The following is a 19,725-nucleotide window of genomic DNA, read 5'->3' on the forward strand; positions in this document are numbered from 1 at the left end:
TGCCATGTATAGAAATTGATCATTAAAATAAATTCATAACTGTTCAAATAAAAAAAAATATTAGCTCATGAACCATCTAAAACTGATCACATGTTTAGAAACATAGGTTTACGTTTTTGTCTCTGTCCCTGGACTAGGCAATCTGTTCAGAGGGACCGTTTCAGCCCAGCACAAGGCCTGGCACAGAGTGAATACTCAGTAAACATTTTATATCTAGGCTAAGATTGTTGCTACCTGCATCTCCCTCCCGTGTACCTTTGGAGAGGAGACTGGCTGAAGAGGAGGAACCACTCAGGAGGAATGGAGGAAAAGAGGGAGGCAGAGAGAGGGGGAAATGGGATGCTGCCTAACCTGGCTGAACCCTATCTGACCTCACCTCTCAGAACTAAGCCTCCGTGCACTTAAAATGTACATTTCCTATTGTCTCAGCACCTTCGTCTGGGCTGTATCCCCTTCCCGAAATGCTCTTTTCTTTCTCATGACTCATTCTTCAAATTCTACCCCCTTTTCTGTATTATTAGTTGGGAAGCTTTCAGCAACACGTAACAGAAAACCCAACTGAAACAGACTTACATACAAGAACATTTTGTTATCTCAGACAGTGAGAAGTCTCAAGGCAGGAAGGTCCCATGTTGCTTTATTCAGTAGCTGAACAAGGACCCAGGTTCCTGCCTTCTCTTTTCTCTACCACCCTCAGTGTAACAGCTGGTTCTCCTCATGGTTGCAAGAAGGCTACAACAGCTCCAGCCATCACATCCTCACCAAAATCCAGACTCAGAAAAGTGATCATAATTTCCCTGTGTCTGTTTTTAAGGGTTAAGAAACTTCCATAGAAACATGCCCCCCCCACCACCACCCCAGACTTCCCCTCATAGCTCATTGGCCAAAATAGAGTCATATGCACCTGTCTTAAGCCAATCACTGGCAAGGGAAGTGCAGTTAGCATGACGGGCTTTGATGAATCAAGATTCACCCCAAGGATGAGATTGGCACAAGCCTTCTCTGAAGTACATGACACCATAGGGAAGCAGGGAACCCGAACAAAATCTGTGTTCTGTAGTGCCACATTCTTTTAAATAACTACCCTCAAGTCACTTGGATAAAATCCCTCTTTGGTCTATGGAAGCCTCATGTCTAATGGTTCAAATGTCCCCAGTCTTGTCTCCCTTCTAGATTCTGCACAAAGACCCCTCCACACCATCTATCTTCTTTGCCTAGACTTGTTGAATTACTTTGCACTTATCACACCACAGTAATAATTTATAATTTATCTGTTTACATGTCTGTCTTTGTCACTAGGCTGTGAGATCCTTCTGGGGTGGCCCAGAATTGTACTGGGATCTAAGGGCTTGGCCTGCCTAATGCCTAAACCTAACAGGGGAGGCTCAGTGTGAATGCTAGTTACATTGAATTTACTCAATTGAATTGTGAGGGCAAAGGGGAGGGGTAGGAGAGAGAAGCAAGGAAAAAGGAGAAAAGAGGACAAAGCAGTCAGTGAAATACAGGCTTTGGTTGCAGACAAAACATAGGATGCCTGGAAGAGCCAATTCGCTAACTGGGATGGAGGTTCTATTGTGGGAAATAATCATTTGTTAGCTTAAATAAACCCTTTTGCCTCAATTACATGTAATAGAATACAAAGGTATTGACTTAGCCTGGAAGGAAGGCAGAAGTTCAAACCCACCACTGCTTCACTTGCAGGCACTAATTGCCCCAAGGCTTAGGTCAAAGGTTATTGCAGGATTAAAATTGACAGTGAAAACAAAAGCAAGGCCTTGACTCCTGAATTAGCTAATTTGCCCCTCTCTTCTGCCGGCTTACCCTGGCCTCTAATAGACGTGCACTCTTGGCTGGCAGGTCCCTCTGTCCAACAGAGCCACGGTTTGCAGCTGTCTCTGGCTAACCTGAACCTTCATTACTCTCAGGACCTGCCCCAGACCGTCTGGAGGTACAGAAAGCAAGTGTCAGAATGCACTGGGGGTTGAGGGAAAGCAACTTGGAGGAGCTGATTTCTGTCCTCACAATAATCACAGCATTAGATGAGCACTCGTTATGTCCCAGGCACTGTGCTAAGAGCTTTAAAATGTACACGATGAGCCAGGGACAACTTGTCACACCAGGAAGCAAAGAAGCTATCAGAACACTAAGGCAGTGACAAAAGGACACAAGAGCCAACCGAAGGAGTCCTCACTGGCCAAAGATGGAGGAATCTGACCTTCACAAAGATTAATCACTTCCATGGATTGCGAGACATTAAGTTTCTTAAAATTCTCATGGAGATACTAAAAAAGTGCATTGGTCATCTTTGGAGAATGCTAGTTGATGAATTATTCTGAAAACTGGTAAATAAAGAATCAAGTACTTGTCTTTCCTGTGTGAATTATCTCTTGGGGTAACTGAAGAGTTGATGGGGAAGAGTTCTTGTTTACAGAAGAATCCCAGTCAATCACTGCAGAAGAAATGATAGAAGTAGAAAATCACCATTTTGCCACTCTCCTGAAAAATGGATCTGGGCCAAGGTTTTCCAGCCTCAGCACAATTGACACTTTGGACCAAATAATTCTTTGTTGTAGGGCCTGTTCTGTACATGGTATGATGTTTAGCTGCATCCCTAGACTCTACCTACTAGATGCCAGTAGCTGCCCCCCAGTTGTGACAACCAAAACATCCCCGCACACGGCCAAGTGTCCTGAAGTCACCCTGGTTGGGAACCACTGATGCAGGCCATGATCCTCAATGACTGCTAAAACCATGAGGTGAAAGCTGATGAGGAATGGAACCACATCTGACTCTAAAGCAGTCCCCAGAGGTGCCTGAGGAAGGTGTGGTACCCACGACCATCATCCTCGTCCATCAGCCCAAGCCCCAGCCTCCCCAACAAAACAGAAACCCGAGGAGAGCCTCTAGTAACATCCCCTCCCCCATTTTTGCCAACCAAGTTGCCACTCCTGTGTTGAAATCATAAATCCTCCCCTGGCCCCCTTTCTGTGTTTTCCTGGAGGCTATGCTCTCTTAGCCAGGTCTTTGCAAATGCTGCTTCTTCTACCTAGAATGTTTCACCCCTCCCACCCCCTTCTATTCTTGCCAATGCTTCCTCATTCTTTCAGGTCTCAGCTTCCAGGACTCTTCCTCCAGGAAGTCCTCACTGATTCCCCCTTTGTACTATCCTGGCCCATTGTGTCACTAATCACAGTGTGTGGTCATTTTTAACTGTCTGTCACCTCAATAAGCCTCTGGGGGGCAGAGATGGCAGAGATTTACTGCTTTATCTCCAAGGAATCCAGTATAGAGTGGGCACTCAGAAAATGTTACAGGCAGGAAGGAAGGAGAAAGGAGGGCAGGAGGGAGGCATGACCCTGTGCTATCTTAGTGCTGGTGTGTACACTTGGCTGAGCGTCAGAGTGTGACTGACTGTTCCTGCATGTGCAGAGCAGGGTGCGTGTGAACTTGGACATATGTGCACAATGCAGGAGTGGCGTGCAAAAAATGGGGGCTATGAAAGCCACAGCCTTGACTGTCTCTCTCTCTCTCCCATCCCAGCTGCATCTCCCATCGCTCCACCTTGCGCTTCCTAGCTCCTGCCATGCCATATTCTGTAAATCTTCATATATTTTTGCTTCTTTCCACCTTCTCCTTGCTGTTCCTTCTGCCTGGACTGCCCTTCCCCGCTTTCTCCTCGCAGTTAAATTTCATTCAGCCTTCCAGAGTCTCCTGACCCCTCACTTCTTTCCCAGTTAGTCCTCTCATCCTCTGTGCATCCAGAGTTTGGGGGCCTCTATCTACATGCTCTTCTCTTACTGTTTTATAGTCCATCTGTTCACAACGTTCAACTGTGTGCAAGCTCCCCAAGGGCTGCCTCTTGGGGTCTCCCCGTGAGACCAAGTTGAGGTACCTCTGTGCTCCCAGCTGCGGAAGGCAGGCAAGCAGCCAGTGCCTTGGGGAATGTTTTCTGATTGTATATCTGTGTCTGACTGTAGAGTGTACAGATGCCCGAATTGAACTAGATTGGGGTCTTCACACTTTTTTCTCATGAACCCCCTTAAATAACTTTGAAGAGAATATCTTTTCAGTAGAAACCATGTCATTCACAATTAAGTTCTTCTAATTCTAATAAATACACAATAAGAATGAATAAATGAACAGTGACAAGTGACAGCATATAAGAGATTTCCACCCAAATGAAAAACGAATGTGGATTTAGGGTAGCCAGTCAACGTTTTGCAAAAGTTAAATGAAAATATTTCCCCTGCAAGTCTTAATAAATGTTCAAGAAAAGATAAAATACTAACTTTCCTCTGCTACAAGATCTTTTACTCAAATATGACCTGTAGGAAGTAATTTTGGAAGGTTTCATCTCCTCCTTCTTGAAACTGGGCAAAATATTCCACAGAGACATGGACCAAGGAACGGATGGATGAGAAACACACCAGGCTCTCTCTCATCTCAGAGGATGGTGACAGTGCAGCAGGACCCAGACTGGTATTTCAAAGAATGCATTTTCAAAATCTTGAATATTGTCATTCCAAGATGGTTTGATAGGTAGGTAGGTAGGTAGACAAATGGATAGGTAAAGCATGGAATTTAGCCATGAGTTTGTGTCCCCTAAGTAAAATAAATTACTCCCACCATTGATACTTCTTTTGTTTTCATAAGACCATCCCTTAGTAGTGAATGCATTCCAGATAATATTGGGGGAATGAATAAAAGAGGCAAGGTAATTAAACAAAAATTGTCAATACTCCCACAGCACCTGAATTCAGAATAACCCCACCTGGACCAAAACAGGATCCACATTTTGCCCTTACAGAACAGATCAAGACAAGGGAAAGCCTGAGGCCTTACAGTAGATTCATGGCACCATGATTAAAGGGAGCTCCCCACACTGATATCATGCCTTCATTCTGTGAGCTAGAATTTTCTACATCCCAGGCAATGCCTGCAGTGAGATGCAGGGAGGGCAAGAGGCGTACCTCTCTACTGTAAAGTGGAGGAGGGACTTTGTGGAATGTGCAGCAGGAAGGGAGCCAGGGACCACAGGGAAGTTCTCTAGCAGATCAGTTTAGGAAAGAGCACTCAGGAAAGTTGAGGATCTGTCAATCGATTCCTGATTCCTGTAAGGTTATTGTACCCATGGGCCTCTCAGAAAGACCTGACATAGCACAAGGTGTATACATCCCCAGTCTGAAGGGCCTGGATGGGTACAGATGCCCTTACACGTAGGATAAGATGAGGGAGAAGAGAATGAGGGTAAGAGAAAGGTACAGATCAGTGGTTCTCTAAGTGTGGCCCCCAGAGCAGCAGCAGTATCCACTGGGAACTTGCACATTCTTGGGCCCACCCCAGACCTATCGAAGCAGAACGCATAGGGGTGAAGCCTGGCAGTCTGTGTGTTAACAAGCCCTTCTGGAGATTCTGATGCACACCCAAGTGGAGAACACTGGAGCAGACTTTTATTGCTTTTGCCCCTTTACTCTGGTAATAACACTTCCATATTCCTTTGGGAAACCACCCCTGTGCCCCTTTCAGACCTTACAGTTGGTGGAACTGGCCAATGGCCGCCCCCAACTCCAGCTCCAAGGACTTGCCCATGACCTAGGTCTTGTCACTGAAAGATTCTGTCTCCCTGATCACAGTGATTGGCTCAAGAATAGAGAGAACTGATCCAATCAGAATCAGCCCTGGGACTTTTACTGAAGCCTCTGAAAAAGGTATGTTCCGTTTTCTCTGAAGTGATTAAGTCAGTAAGATGTAAGGAACTACAGGGAAAATCTTCCTGAGAATGAAGCCAACATAGCAGAAGCTGGGAGAGGAGACTGAGCACCTGGATCCAGCTTTGCCTGAAGGCAGTGCCTATGTACTTTTCTGTTATACAAGCCAATAAATTTCCTTATAAGCTTAAGTCAGATTTCATGTGTTTCTGTCCATTGTAGCCAAAGAACCCAGAAACAGAGAGAGAAGTGGAGATTTGGCAGGAGTAGAGAGGTAAGATTCTAAAACCCGATGGACCTAGTTTCACATCCTGGCTTCACTGCTTAATAACTGAGTGATTTTGAGCATATCACTTTGCCTCTTGAATCCTCTGTCCTTGGATAGAACAGGTTAAGACCAACTCCCTGGGGGGCTGCTTTGTGGTAATAAGAGTCATGTGCAAGATTCCAGGAGTCTGATGGATGACTTTAACCAAGCCTTGACCTACTTGACCTTGACCTTTTCGGAGCCTCAGTTTCCTCGTTGGTAGGAAGCAGATAAAAATAACTATCTCAGAGGATTATGGTGAGACTTAAATAGAGAATTGGATAAAATGCCCACACAGGGATTTCCCTGATGGTGCAGTGGTTAAGAATCCGCCTGCCAATGCAGTGAACATGGGTTCGAGTCCTGGTCCGGGAAGATCCCACATGCCACGGAGCAACGAAGCCCGTGCGCCACAACTACTGAGCCTGTGCTCTAGAGCCCGCGAGCCACAACTACTAAAGCCTGTACACCTAGCCCCTGTGCTCTGCAACAAGAGAAGCCACTGCAATGAGAAGCCCGCACACCGCAAGGAAGAGTAGCCCCCGCTCGCCACAACTAGAGAAAGCCCGTGCACAGCAGCGAAGACCCAATGCAGCCAAAAATAAATAAAGTAATTAATTAAAAAAAAAAAATGCCCACACAGAGCTGGTGCTCAGTAGGTGACAATTAGCCCTGCATGGCTCAGGCAAATGAAATTTCAGTCTGACAGTCTTTTAAAATTAGTCAGCACCTCTGACCCACCCTAGGGGCCACAACAGGTCCTGCAGCTGCAGTGGTCAGTCTGGCAGACTGGAACATTCAAAGAGTTGCTCCTTCCACAAGTGGAGGAGCTGGGCAGAAATTCTAGCAAGTGCTAAATAGGTCCGTGAAGCTGCCCAAGGGACAGGAGGAATGCCTGGTCCATTAATGGCCCGCTCTGCAGGGGGCCACACACCGGGGCTTCCCGCCGCCTTCTCTCCTTGCCAGAGCTGGAAACCTCAGCCAGGGGGCCAGGCAGTTCCAGACAGGATAGAAAGGGTGAGCCTCGCCGCCATCTGGTCCCCAACTCCCCACCTGATGTTTGTAACAGACCCACTACCTAATTGCATGGCTGCGGGGGCAGCCTTCACATCTTTAGCACTTAATTCACTACTGTTTCTTTGGAAGCCCCAATCCTGGGGCTGTGGAGGGAGGCCTCTGCCCATTTATGCGGCTTTCAAGCCCCGAGCATCCCAGCCTAGCCTTGTTAGGCTCCAGCTGGGCAGGCAGCCAGGAGAGCATCTCATTCCCACACTCAGCCTGGGGCTTTACCCCCTGCCCCGCCCCTCAGCTTACCTGGTTGGTAGGAAAACCCCCAGACCCAGCCTCTCCTTGTTGTCACGTCCTCCCCACCCACCCAATAGGGACACTTTACTTCTCTTGCCCCAAATTTTGGTGCTTTATTCCCCTCTCCACCCCCAACAAAAGCAGGGATGAGGAGGAATGGTGGGGAAGTGGAAAGTAGAAACAGGGAAGCCTGGATTCAAATCTGGCTCTGTCACTTTCTATCATGAAACCCACGACCAGTTGCATTCTTCTGTGGGTCTCAGTTTCCCTGTCTACAAAATGGGCCTTCTAACACCTATCTTGTGATGTCCTTGTGCCAATCAAATGTGATGATAGTAATAGCTAAGGTACCAAGAGCTTACTCTGCACCAGGCACCAGCCTGAACAAGGTGTGTGCACATCATTGTGATCATAAGGGTCGGTCTAGAATAGGTGCCTGATAGATGTCACTTCCCCCTCCTACCCCAGTGGTCAGGGGAGGGGTGGCCATAGCGGGAGGAGACTGAATCCAAACAATGCCCAAGGGTGGGGTGGGTAGGTAGAGAGCTCGCTCTCGTCCCCAAACCCGCTTCTCTCCCGAGGTGGGGACAGATCCTATTCTTCTTGCTCACTGGCCCCTTGAAATGCTAGGCAAGGGTCCACCTTTATTCACTTCTGGCACAGAGCACCACCGTAGGGGTGAGGGGCAAGAGGGTGAGGGTCTGGGATCAAGAGACCTCAACCATCTCCTTCCGCCCTCTACTTCTTTGGGTCAGAGAAGCAAATTTTGGAAGGGTGCTAAGAGGGACCTGGCTGGCCACTGAAGGGGCCCTCTGACCCTTGACCTCCCTGGAAGAGCCCTGACTCACCTCCCTTTGCTATACCCTGCTGGTTTATTATCAGCATCATCTCTATTCATTGGTCATCTAATGGGCTCTGTCATTAACTTGCTGGGTGCCCTGGAGCGAGTCACTTCCCCTGTCTGAGTCATGGTTCCTTCCTCTCTAAAGTGATGAGGTTGGGACTTCCCTGGTGGTCCAGTGGTTAAGACACTGCGCTTCCACTGCAGGGGGCATGGGTTTGATCCCTGGTCAGGGAACTAAGTTCCCGCATGCTGCTGGGGGCACGGCCAAAAAAGAAAAAAAGTTGAAGGGAGGCAGAGAGAAAAGACTGAGGATAAAACACTTGCATGGGTGCCTTCCAGCTCTTACTAGGCAGGAATAATCCCCAATTATTCGCTCTCCTATCTCTTTTAAACATTACATGTGCCCTGCAAGGTAAAAAACAGTTGGATAAATGAAGGATATTGTCTCACAGAAAAGACATGATGTGCCCAGTGTCACACAGCTGGCAAAGTGGCCAAGAGGAAAACAAACTCAGGTACCTTAGGTCCCAGATATCTGTGACCTCTGGGACACTGGTATCTTGGGGAGGATCCAGAGGGTCAGGGATGGGCCAACATTAGGCACCTGGAAATGTGGTTTATATCTGCCTCCTTCCTCCGGGGGCGGTGGGAGATGATGGACGTAGAGGCAGGATCAGGGGGCTAGGGGGAAAGACTGAAACTCTGGACAGAGGCTGAGTGCTCCAAGCATCCAGGCTGGCGTCAAGCCGTAGCTCTAGGAACAGACGGACTTGGGTTCAAAGCCCAGCTCCTCTACTGACTATCTATGTGACCTCAGGCAAGTGACTTCACCTCTCTGAGCCTGCTCCATAAAGTGAGGCTAAAAATGCCCACCCCAGGGAATTCCCTGGCTTTTCATTGGTTAGGACTCCGCAGTTTCATTGCCAAGGGCTGGGGTTCCATCCCTGGTTGGGGAACTAAGATCCCACATCCTGCAAGCCGCGCAGCGTGGCAAAAATAAATAAACAATAATTTTAAAAAATTAAAATGCCCACCCCAAAGGCTGGTTGGATGGATTCAATAAGATCACGCTTGGTACACAGTAGGTGCTACAAAAGCGATGACTGTTATTACTGGGGTTCTACTCAGCTGGACTGTGGAAGCACTCATTCAGTTCTTCCCTTAAGCAAGCATCCTAAGACATCATCCTTGGCTGAGAAATCTTCTTGCCAGTCCACTGCACTTATCATTAACGTATTTCTCATAGCTCAGGAAATATCCAGAAAGCTCTGTCCACATCTTCCAAAGTCAGACCCCGAGAGGGGAAGTGACTCGCTCCAGGTCACGCAGCAAGTCTCTACATCAGGGGTCTCCAACCCCCAGGCCACAGACCAGTAGCGATCCATGGCGTGTTAGGAACTGGGCCTCACAGCAGGAGGTGAGCGGCAGGCAAGCGAGCGAAGCTTCATCTGTATTTACAGCCGCTCCCTATTGCTCACACTACCGCCTGAGCTCTGCCTCCCGTCAGATCAGCGGCGGCATTAGATTCTCACAGGAGCGCGAACCCTACTGTGAACTGCACCTGCGAGGGATTTAGGTTGCGAGCTCCCTATGAGAATCTAATGTCTGATGATCTGAGGTAGAGCCGAGGCAGTGATGCAAGTGCTGGGGAGCGGCTGCAAATACAGATTATCATTAGCAGAGAGGTCTGACTGCACAGAGACCATAATAAATCAATTGCTTGCAGACTCATATCAAAACCCTATCAGTGAGTGGCAAGTGACAATTAAGCTGCATCTTACGGAGTAGGCTGGACGTAAGCAACACACTTCGGGTGTCACTGTCTCCCATCACCCCCAGATGGGCCCATCTAGCTGCAGGAAAACAAGCTCAGGGCTCCCACTGATCCTGCATTATGGTGAGTTGTATAATTATTTCAATATGTATTACAATGTAATAACAATAGAAATAAAGTGCACAATAAATGTAATGCACTTGAATCATCCCCAAACCATACCCTCCCATCACTGGTCCATGAAAACAATTGTCTTCCATGAAACTGGTCCGTAGTGCCAGAAAGGTTGGGGACCGCTGCTCTAGAGGGCCAAGGAAAGGAAATCACCACTGGCCCCAGGGCCCCTGAGAGGGAGCAAAGGCAAGGAGTTGGGTGTGGGAGGTGCCAGCAGCCTGTGGGACGAGGATGGAGGCCTGAGGATGTGCTGGGGGGAAGAGGCAGGCATAGCCAGCAGCAGGAGGTAGGGCAGGGTCGTTATGGCCTCAGGCAGCCCCAGGCTGGAGTCTGCCCGCCCTTCTCCATGCAGTAGCCAGAGCAGTCCCTTTGTGTGTAAGGCACGTCACATGTGGCTCCCCATCTCACTCCAAATAAAAAAGTTCAAGTCTGGCCCCCTCCAAAACTCAGCCTCCCTCGTCCATTCTACAATAGCCCCACCGGCCCCTCCTTACACCGTTGACAGGCCTCCAGGCCTTGGCACTCTCTCTTCCCTCTGCCTGGAATGCTCTTCCCCTCAGTGTTTGCATGGGTCCCCCCTCCAGAGGCCTTCCCTGACCATTCTATCTAAAATAGTAGCCCCATCACCTCTAACCCCTCACCCTATTTTCTTTTTCCTTATGATTTACCACTACCTGACATATTTTATATTTATTTGGCTTACTGTATCTTCCCCAATGGAATGTAAGCTCCATGAGGGCAAGGGCTCTGCTCAGCTCATTGCGATATCTCCAGCATCTGGCACAGAGTAAACAATACATATTTATCAGATGAATGAATGATTGGTTGATTGAACTCTGGTGCCACGATTTTCTAGCTTGGATTGCTTTGGGCAGATCATTTCACTTCTCTGAAACCTCCAATGCAAAAGATAGTACATATCCATCTCATAGGGTTATTGTTTAAATAAAATAATAGAGGGTGAAAGGAACTGACACATAATAGGTGCCCAATAAATGACAACCATAATCACAATTATTATCACCAAGGATCTCAAACTCAGTCACCTGCTTCCTGAGGTCTTGGGCATGTCAATGATCTCTCTGAGCCCCAGTCTGTTCACCTGTCAAACTCTGTCCCACACAAGGGATGTTTGCTGGATGCCTGGGCGGTGGATGTGAAGCACCTAGCAGGGGGTCTGACACCCAGTAAGCACTCACTTTTGAAGCCATTGTATTTGCATTTTATGCATGAGAATAAAACAATTGTAAATTCCAATAACAGTTAAATCTTGGTTAATTGTGGATTATGCAGTTAAAAAAAAAATTAACTTCGGACCAGATTTAACCTTGGTCTACCCCTTCCAACTGTCTTGGTGACAAGTTCATTAGCTAAGTGGCAGCTACTGCAGTCCTAGAGGGTCTAGGATTTGGATACCGGCCCCACCACTTTTTCTGTGACCTCGGGGAAGCAGCCAAATTTTTCTTCATCTATAAGATGGGGATAATGATAGTACCGTCTTTGCAAGTTATCAGGAGGTCACAATGAGATTGTGCACCTGAAAGGGCTTCACAAAGCCCTCAGGAGATGTGATGTGACAGGCAGGAGGGTGAGCTACAGACACACAGGACGCAGGATGGGGCCCAGGGATAAAGAAAGACAGAACCAAGCATTGTGCTCAGCCTGAGCTCAGAGGCGGGTCACAGAGGGAGCTCGGAAGAAGCCAAGCTCTGTCCCTGTGTCCAGGAGCTCTCTGCAGAGAAGGTGCTACTGTCCCCCACGCCACCCCCCAGCCCTGCCCCTTCCTTCTCCGTAGGGCCTCAGGGGGGACCTCTTCTGGCCATTCTTGGCAAGCGGCGTTTTCAAGGGAGGCAGGTGACAGCAGCAGGACACTTATAAGAGGCACCTTTGCCTCAGTCAACCTCAAGCCCAATCTGCTTTCCACCTCCACATCCTGGGGCAGGCCCTGGGAAAGAAGACGTAGGAGAAAAGGCCCCTGGAAGTTCACGATGCCAAACACACTCATGATCCAGCCCGTGAGAGTCTGAGGAGAGAAACACCAGGTCCCCTCCTCACCTGGGCCCTCTGACCCCCTCCACCACCAGAAGAAGGAGAGTGGGGACCACCACTGCCTTGTTCAGCCTGTGCCTGGCAAAACCCAGGTGCCGACTTCACAAATGACTCAATCAATAATCCCTAGACTGCAAATTCCATGAAGCATGATTTTTTTTTTTTTGTCTGTTTTGTTCTTTGATGAATTTTCAATACCTAAAAGAGTGCCTGGCATTTAGTAAGGGCTAAATAAATATATGTTGAATAAGTGATTCCAGTAATAAGTCAATGAACGAAGCAAAGAATCATTGCTATCAAGAGAATTACTATAAGTGAAGTTCCCTGCGGGCTGGGATTTTTTTGTCTTGTGTTCTTTGATAAAACCCCAGGGCCTTGAAAGGCCTTGGAACATAGGAGGTGCAGAGTAAATGTATGTGAGAGCACATGTATGTGAACATATGACTGAGTAAACCACTGAATCATGACTCACTAGAATTTAATCTTTCTGGAGGCAAGGGTTTCCATCTGCTTTGTTTAAGGCTGCATTCTCAGTGCCTACAACAGTGCCCATGTCGAATGAATGAATGAATGAATGAATGAATAAGCAAGGCCCCAGCTCTTGGCCCAATGACCTCAGACTAAGAAGAATGAAACACAAAGGGCACCTGAACCCTGCCCCCGGCCACCACTCGCCTCATGGTTTTTTAAATAATTTGTCGATTGTTTTTAATTGTTGAGGCAGTAATACTTGGTTCATGAAACTGCAATATACAGAGAGGTGAAATAAATAGCTTATATATATATAATATATATAATATAGCTGGTTTTAAAATATTCCCTTATTCATTGGTGTACTAGGTCACGTGAGTCATGGAAGGTTGATAGCAGCATCCTCCAGAACTGTGAGTAATGCAGGGTCACCATGATTGGACGAGGCCGTCTGTCGTCGGAAGTCGAGGCGCCGAGAATTCCGAGGGGCACACCTTCCCTGCGCGGTGTCTCGGGGCAGCTTGCAGCAGACAATAAATAAATGACTGCAAACCAGAGAGCGATTTTTGTTGGAGTTTGGGGCAGGGACAGGGGATTGGGAAAGAGGGGGAGTATGTTGGGGGTGAGGGGATACTACTTTCTCTTTGTTTTTCTCTCTCTCTTTTTTGTTTTTTTTGCTTTTTTTTGTCTTTTTTTTGTCTTTTTTTTGTCTTTCTTTCTTTCTTTTTTTTTTTTTTTGCTTTCAGAACCTTTGGGAAAAAGGACTTTGGTTTCTCAGAGTGTCGTTTTCCTCATTCAAGTCCTCCTCTGGGGACAAGTTTAGAGTTGTCTGTTCCTAGAGAGACACAAGCACCTGTGTGTTGACAACAGTCCCTTGGTGTGAGTCTTTTGTCATAGGGAGTTTCAAGTCAACAGTAAAATCCTTATCGCTCCCCTCCCCCAAGAATTTTGGTTCAGTTTTTTTGTCTTCTTTTAAACACAATATACAAAAATAGAAATTCTTCCTTATTTTTCATGTAAAAATATTCCTCTGATTGCAGTTCTCTGCGAGTGTGAGTGTGGGCTGGGGAAGCCTGGCGGGGCCACAGCGGGGCCAGCCTAGCCGGGGTGTGTGGGGCGGATCCGCCGGGACCGCTTGGTCACTGTGGTGTACTTGAAGGGCTTCTGCAGCTCTGCCTGTCCCTTGGGGTAGCGCTTCATGAAGTGGACGTCCTGCTGGTTCTCCCGGGTCTTGGGGCCCTTCCGTGGCCGGCCCTTCTTGGTGAAGCCCACGTACCAGCCAGAGTACTTGGCCGACATCAGGGCAGTGTAGTTGTTCTCCAGGACCTTCTCGATGAACACACACTCTTTGCTGGTGCCATCGGGCTGCAGGAAGAGAGAGAAGGAGGAGGTGAGAAGTGGGAGGGCAGGCGCAAGGGACAGAGCTATGTAGAGAGGGCACGGGCAGGTGGCCAAGGCTTGGGGTAGCGGAGTAGAGAGGGCCTGACCCAAGCTCTGGCCTCAGCAATTTCACTCCCTGGATCTATGGAGTGGATTTGTCATACTAGCCCCTGCATCCTTCCCTACTCACCAATTAGGTAACATCCTCCCATTACCACTCAGGGATCCATCGCTTCCACTCTCCACCCTGTAACCAGGGGCTTCCACCTCAGCTCTACTAGAACAAGAGACCTAGACCTGACCAATCAAAACATTATTTCCCATGACTGGTGCAGAGCACAGCATGTGGCCTGAGCCATCCCATCAGCGTTCCCTGAGACCCTTGTGTACGTAGTCCCCAAAATCACAAGCCGATTTACACTTGGGAACCATGTAATGCTGAAGCGAAGGCAGCCATTGTACCACCATGAGGGGAAATTCTGTCTGACGACAAAGCCAGCTTGGAGCAAGGAGAGCCAAGAGGAAGAGAATGACAGAAACCGATTCCTCCTCACATCTTTTAGCTTCTGGACCGAGCTGCATCTGAAACTCAAGTTACCTCACTGTTATGTGGGCCAATAATATCTCATGTCCTTTAAAACAGTTGAGACTGTGTCCTACCACATGCAACAGAAAGGGGTCCCAACTAACGTGCACTAAACCTGAGATGAAGCCAACTACTCAACTGCCAATCAACTCCACTGTTACATAGTTAAACATAAATTCCATTACATGTGGGATGTGGTACATCTTTTTTTTTTTTTTAATTTATTTTTGGCTGTGTTGGGTCTTCGTTTCTGTGCAAGGGCTTTCTCTAGTTGCGGCAAGCGGGGGCCACTCTTCATCGCGGTGCGCGGGCCTCTCACTATCGCGGCCTCTCTTGTTGCGGAGCACAAGCTCCAGACATGCAGGCTCAGTAGTTGTGGCTCACAGGCCTAGTTGCTCTGTGGCACGTGGGATCTTCCCAGACCAGGGCTCGAACCCGTGTCCCCTGCACTGGCAGGCAGATTCTCAACCACTGCACCATCAGGGAAGCCCAGGATGTGGTACATCTTAATGTTTGGTGTGAAGAGTGATGGGAGCCTCTAAAAATAAGAGTTTTGGCATGGCCAAACTCCAAAGCCTGTAGCTCTGGTTCTGAGATTTCAGGGTCCCAGTTGAGCTCCCTGGGAGACTATGCTAGGCAAGGAGCACTAGACTCAGAGTCAGAAGTTGAATCAACTCTAACACTTCCTTATGTGACCTCAGGCTAGTTAATTCCACTCTCTAAACTTTGGATTCCTCGCCCGGATCAAATAGGGAAAACGACTCCTGCGTCATAGAGATGTTATGAGGAATGACGCTTATAAACGAGGCTGGCACACAGTAGGAACTTGTTAAATTATTCCTGAAGAGCAGGTGGTTCGGACAGTCTGGCCTCCCTCCTTGGATCTGGACAAAGAGTGGTGTGAAGCAGGCTTTGAATCTCCTCCTTGAGAAAGTCGAATTGCTCTGTGTGGAAGAGTGGGAAACACACAAAGTTGGAAGGCCTGAATTAGCAGCACTCGAGTTTCCAGCTAACATCTCCAAATTTAGGCCGGGCCCACTCCTCGTTACAGACGGATGCCCAGCCAAGTTGGAAGCCCAGCGGTCTGGCTGTGCGTGGAGACTGAGGTGCAAGTTCCAGCCTTTTGTTTGAAGTGGAAAACGGGCCGGAGCTTCCAGGAACGTTCACCTTTGAGCAGAGGGCAAGCTTGGGCCCTGCAGACAAAATGTTGAACTTCGCAGAACGGGACAGGCAGGGTAAGAAAACATTCTCTGGAGGAGAGATCTTTTGAGGAGGCTGCAGAGTGGGCGGGGTTGGGGGGGTGGCCTGGGAGACACACACAGGACCCAGAGGACATTAGGGGCTGGGTGAGGAGTGAGGGACTATTGTGAGGGAAGCCGGGCATATGTGCAAGGCTGATAGGAAGGAGTGGTCTCTGGGCTCTGGGTCCCCCATGAATAATTCTGGAAGCTGCCTATCCAACCTGAGTCCAGGTCCCTTGGCTGGTTTCGATGGAACGGTCAGAGCAAACTGAATAAAGGCTACACCATGGCTGTTTCCCCACCCTAGAGCATCTGCCTGGAAAACTGCTTTCAACCTTCAAGGCTCAGTTCAGTAATCACCTCCCCTGGGAAGCCTTCCCTGACTGCCATCTAGCTCCCTGGATATTTCCTCCTCTTCCTTCAAGACTCCATTTAAGCACCAGGCTTTACTGAACTCACATACTCCATCTTCCGAAACACCTCAACACCCATTCCTTCTCCTGCCACCCCCCAACAGAGCAATTCTGTATCTGCCTGCCTCTTCATCAGCCCAAGAGCTTCAAGAGGTCAGGACTGCTTCTCAGTTGCTCTCCTGGCTCGGCACAAATCTTAGCCCAAGACAGGGGTGCCCAGAGCATTTGTGGTTAAATGGATGAGAGTTATGCTCGGATAGACATGGTGGGGTTGACACATGAATGGGTTTTCCTCCAAAAGAAAATGGACTCTGCCTCCTGGATCCCTTACTAAGGTCCCAGAGACAGTCATGAGCTATGAGAGGCCCCTCCTCTGGAGGATGTGTTGAGAAGAGTGAACAGAGGGCTGGAGCTCCCCGCCTGCCAGCCTTGGGCTCCCTCCTCATCCATTCACTCAATCGTTCAGAATTTACTGATTGCCAACTATAGGCCAGACATTTCCACATGCATTACCTCATTTAATCCTCTCAACTTGCAAAGGCAGACTCTACCTGGTAGAAGAAAACAGTTCAAAGAGGCAAAAATGGCTTTCCCAAGGTCACGGAGCTTGTTACGTGGCAGAGCCAGGATTTGAACCTGTGTTTGCCACGTGTAGCTCGCTTCTCTGCTGTCTAGTGCCAGACAGGCCCATGAGGAGAAAGGGTGTGGAAGAGTGGGCACCGCCCATCAAAACACCTCCCCTCCCCCAGGCCCACCGAGCCACCGTGGGCATGAAGCAAGAACTCGGAGGTTCAAGGGCCAGCACGCTGCCTGGCACACGTGCTCATCCACGTCTGGGTTGAGGATCTGGGCTTCAGGCTGAGATTCCCGGCACTCCAGAGGTCAGGAGCCCCTTGGGAGGAGCCATGGGGCCTATGATGGTCACAAGTTCCCCACCATGAACTCAGACCCAGTGGATAAGAAGCTAACAGTAGGCTGTCCCGGGGCTTGACCCTCACCTCTGCTGACTACCTCTATAACCCTGCTTATGGCCCGCAGAGATTTAAAAAAACACATATGCATGGGCCTCACCCCTGAAAATGCTGACTCAATCAGTTCAGGCAAGGCAGATCATCAATATTTAGAGAGTAAGTGAATAGCCCATCCCAGAACCTTGGTGATTTAGTAGAATTTGATCATCTCTCCCCCTCTACCACCTCCAACCTCCTTCTTTCCAAACTGGAGTCCTATTCCTTCTATTTGACCTGAAGACTGAAACCTGATCACATCATTTGGCCCCTAGATCTAGTCTTCCATGAAACTAGAACTACCCCCTGGTTACATAGGCAAAAAAGTCCTTTTTTGCTTAAAGGCATTTTGAATTGGGTTTCAGTCACTTCCAACCAAAGCAGTCTTCACAAAGATACAGTGGTAGGCAGGGTACCCTCTGCCCTGAAAGGGTCTGGGGCCCTATGTCGCCCCAAAGAGGAAACACCAGTAATCACACAGGAGGGGGCAGATGAGAAAAATCCATCTGGGTTGAATCTCCACAAATGGGGAAAAACTGCCTGGTACATAGTGTTTGACACTCAACAACTCTTTATGGAATGAAAGGAAGTGCTATCTCCTAGGTCAGGTGGACGTGGGGTCCAGAGAGGTGGCAAGGAGAAGCGGGGCTACTTCTCTCTCAGGGGCTCAGGAGAAGAGCTCTGGCATATGATGGGTACAATGCAGCAGAGGGAGTAGCACAGCCAAGGGTGTGGAACATTGGCAAAGGCTCTGCTGGGGGCTCAGCAGATGTGTCCAGCTGTGGCCAGAAATGTAGAAGATTGACACCCAGGGTCTAGACCATCCAAGGAAGCTATCCTGTTGAGCCAAAGGATCCAGAGCCTAAGCTGAGGTCAAGGATTCCCACAGGTGAAGGACCTGGCTTCAAAGAGGAAGGTAACTCATGTTCAACAAGTAAGTGCCTACTAAGTGCCAGCGTTATCTTCCCATTTTACAGGTGAGGACACTGAGGCTCAGTGAGGTCAGGGCACTTGGATTCCTGGGCCTCATGTGGCTAATTCTGGCTGTAGGTTAAGAATCAATCCTCAGAAAGCAAGCACCCACATTTCTATTTCTTTGGTGCCCCTGCAGCCCTTTGGGCAGGTACAAGAAGCATGATGGATGGATCCACAATTGGATGCAGCGGGGGATGCAGGCACGAAGACAGACAGTGACAACCCAGGTAAGCAGACCGGAGAGAGACAGCTGTGTGACGGGCTATGGGCTCCAGGGCGGGTGCGCTGACTGAGCAGTCACTGAAGCCAGAGGCTACAGCAGGATGAGCCAGGACTCATCCAGGCGGATGGTCAAGGGAAGGGCAGTCCTGGCAGAGGGTACAGCATGCACAAAGCCTGAAGGCGCCATCAGGGAGTAGAGGCTGGCAGTGCCATGTGTCCGTGACACAAGGACCACGAGGGCAGGGAAGCTCTCCCCAAGGAGTGTAGCCTTTCTTGGGTAGATGGTGAGGACCCAGGGACTGGTTCTGAGCTGAGCTGGGGGCAGAGGGTGGGGAAGACCTGATCCCTTTTGTGCTTTAGAAAGCTGAGGGTGGGCACTGGGGAAAGGCCTGGAGGTGGAGCCTGAGGCCGCTGAGGAACGTTATTCCCGAGAAGGTATGAGGCCAGAACAGAGGCAGGAGTTAGGGAAGGAACAGACACACTAGCTACCAAGAGTAATTCCAGGACCGGGGTCTGACTGGCTGGGGAGTCTGTGATGGAACAGCAACCCAAGGGCCTGGGGTTCCAGCTGCAGGAGCCAGAGAGAGTGAGGGGCGCTGGGCTAGGCAGAGGCCAACAGGGGGACCTGCCCAGGGCAAAGTCAGGACAGGGGGACTAGGGTGGGGTGGGTTGGTGGGGCGCCCTTGGAGCCTCCCAGGTCAGCCCAGAAGACCGGAAAGAGATGATGGGGGGAGCTGCAGCAAGCGGGGCGGAGCGAGGGGAGGGGAGGGGAGGGGAGAGGAGGGGGCGGGCGGGGGCGAGCCTCCCTGGGCTACGCGAAGCCTCGCCGCCAGCTGAACCATCCCCAATATTAATGACGGGAGAGAGGGCGAGGGGGCAGGAAATCGGAGCCGGCTCCTGTGGAAGCGGTGACTCAGCGGCCAGCCGGCGGGCGGGCGGAGGGCGGCCGGCGGCGGGGAGCGGCCCGAAGGGACGGGGCTGTTCTTTTGACCCCAAGACGGCCCTCCTGGGGTCAAGATGCCGGGAACCGCGTAGACGGGGAGGGAGGGGCGCGCAGGCACTGGGCACGGCGGGCTGCAGCGCGGCCCCTCCTTTAAACAGAAAAAAAAAAGGGGGGGGGGAGAAAGCCGAGCCCACACTTGCAAGCAGGTTGGGCCTGGGAGGCGGCCCAGGCGGGCAGGAGAACAAAGCGCCTGACGCGGTGCTTGCCGCGCCGCCACAGGAAACGCACGGCCAGGCCAGGGCACCCGGCGCCCGGCCTGCCCGCCG

The 19,725-nt window shown here is 49.7% G+C and overlaps 1 protein-coding gene and 1 long non-coding RNA gene across 2 annotated transcripts in view; one reads left to right on the top strand and one right to left on the bottom strand.

Annotated features, from left to right (window-relative positions):
- Positions 1–19,725, top strand: part of LOC309658286 — a 241,063-nt gene that overhangs the window by 7,137 nt on the left and 214,201 nt on the right. The gene's annotated exons all lie outside the window — the stretch shown is intronic.
- The window catches only part of FGF18 (fibroblast growth factor 18), a 35,252-nt gene continuing 28,369 nt past the window's right edge, over positions 12,843–19,725 (bottom strand). The window contains exon 5 of the mRNA XM_082456592.1: positions 12,843–13,997. Within this exon, the coding sequence (XP_082312718.1) occupies positions 13,731–13,997 (267 nt within the window). The 3' untranslated portion in view covers positions 12,843–13,730. The remainder of the gene's footprint in view (positions 13,998–19,725) is intronic.

This window comes from Balaenoptera physalus (genome assembly GCF_965194825.1).
Source record: "Balaenoptera physalus genome assembly, chromosome: 3".
Taxonomy (NCBI): Eukaryota; Metazoa; Chordata; class Mammalia; order Artiodactyla; family Balaenopteridae; genus Balaenoptera; species Balaenoptera physalus.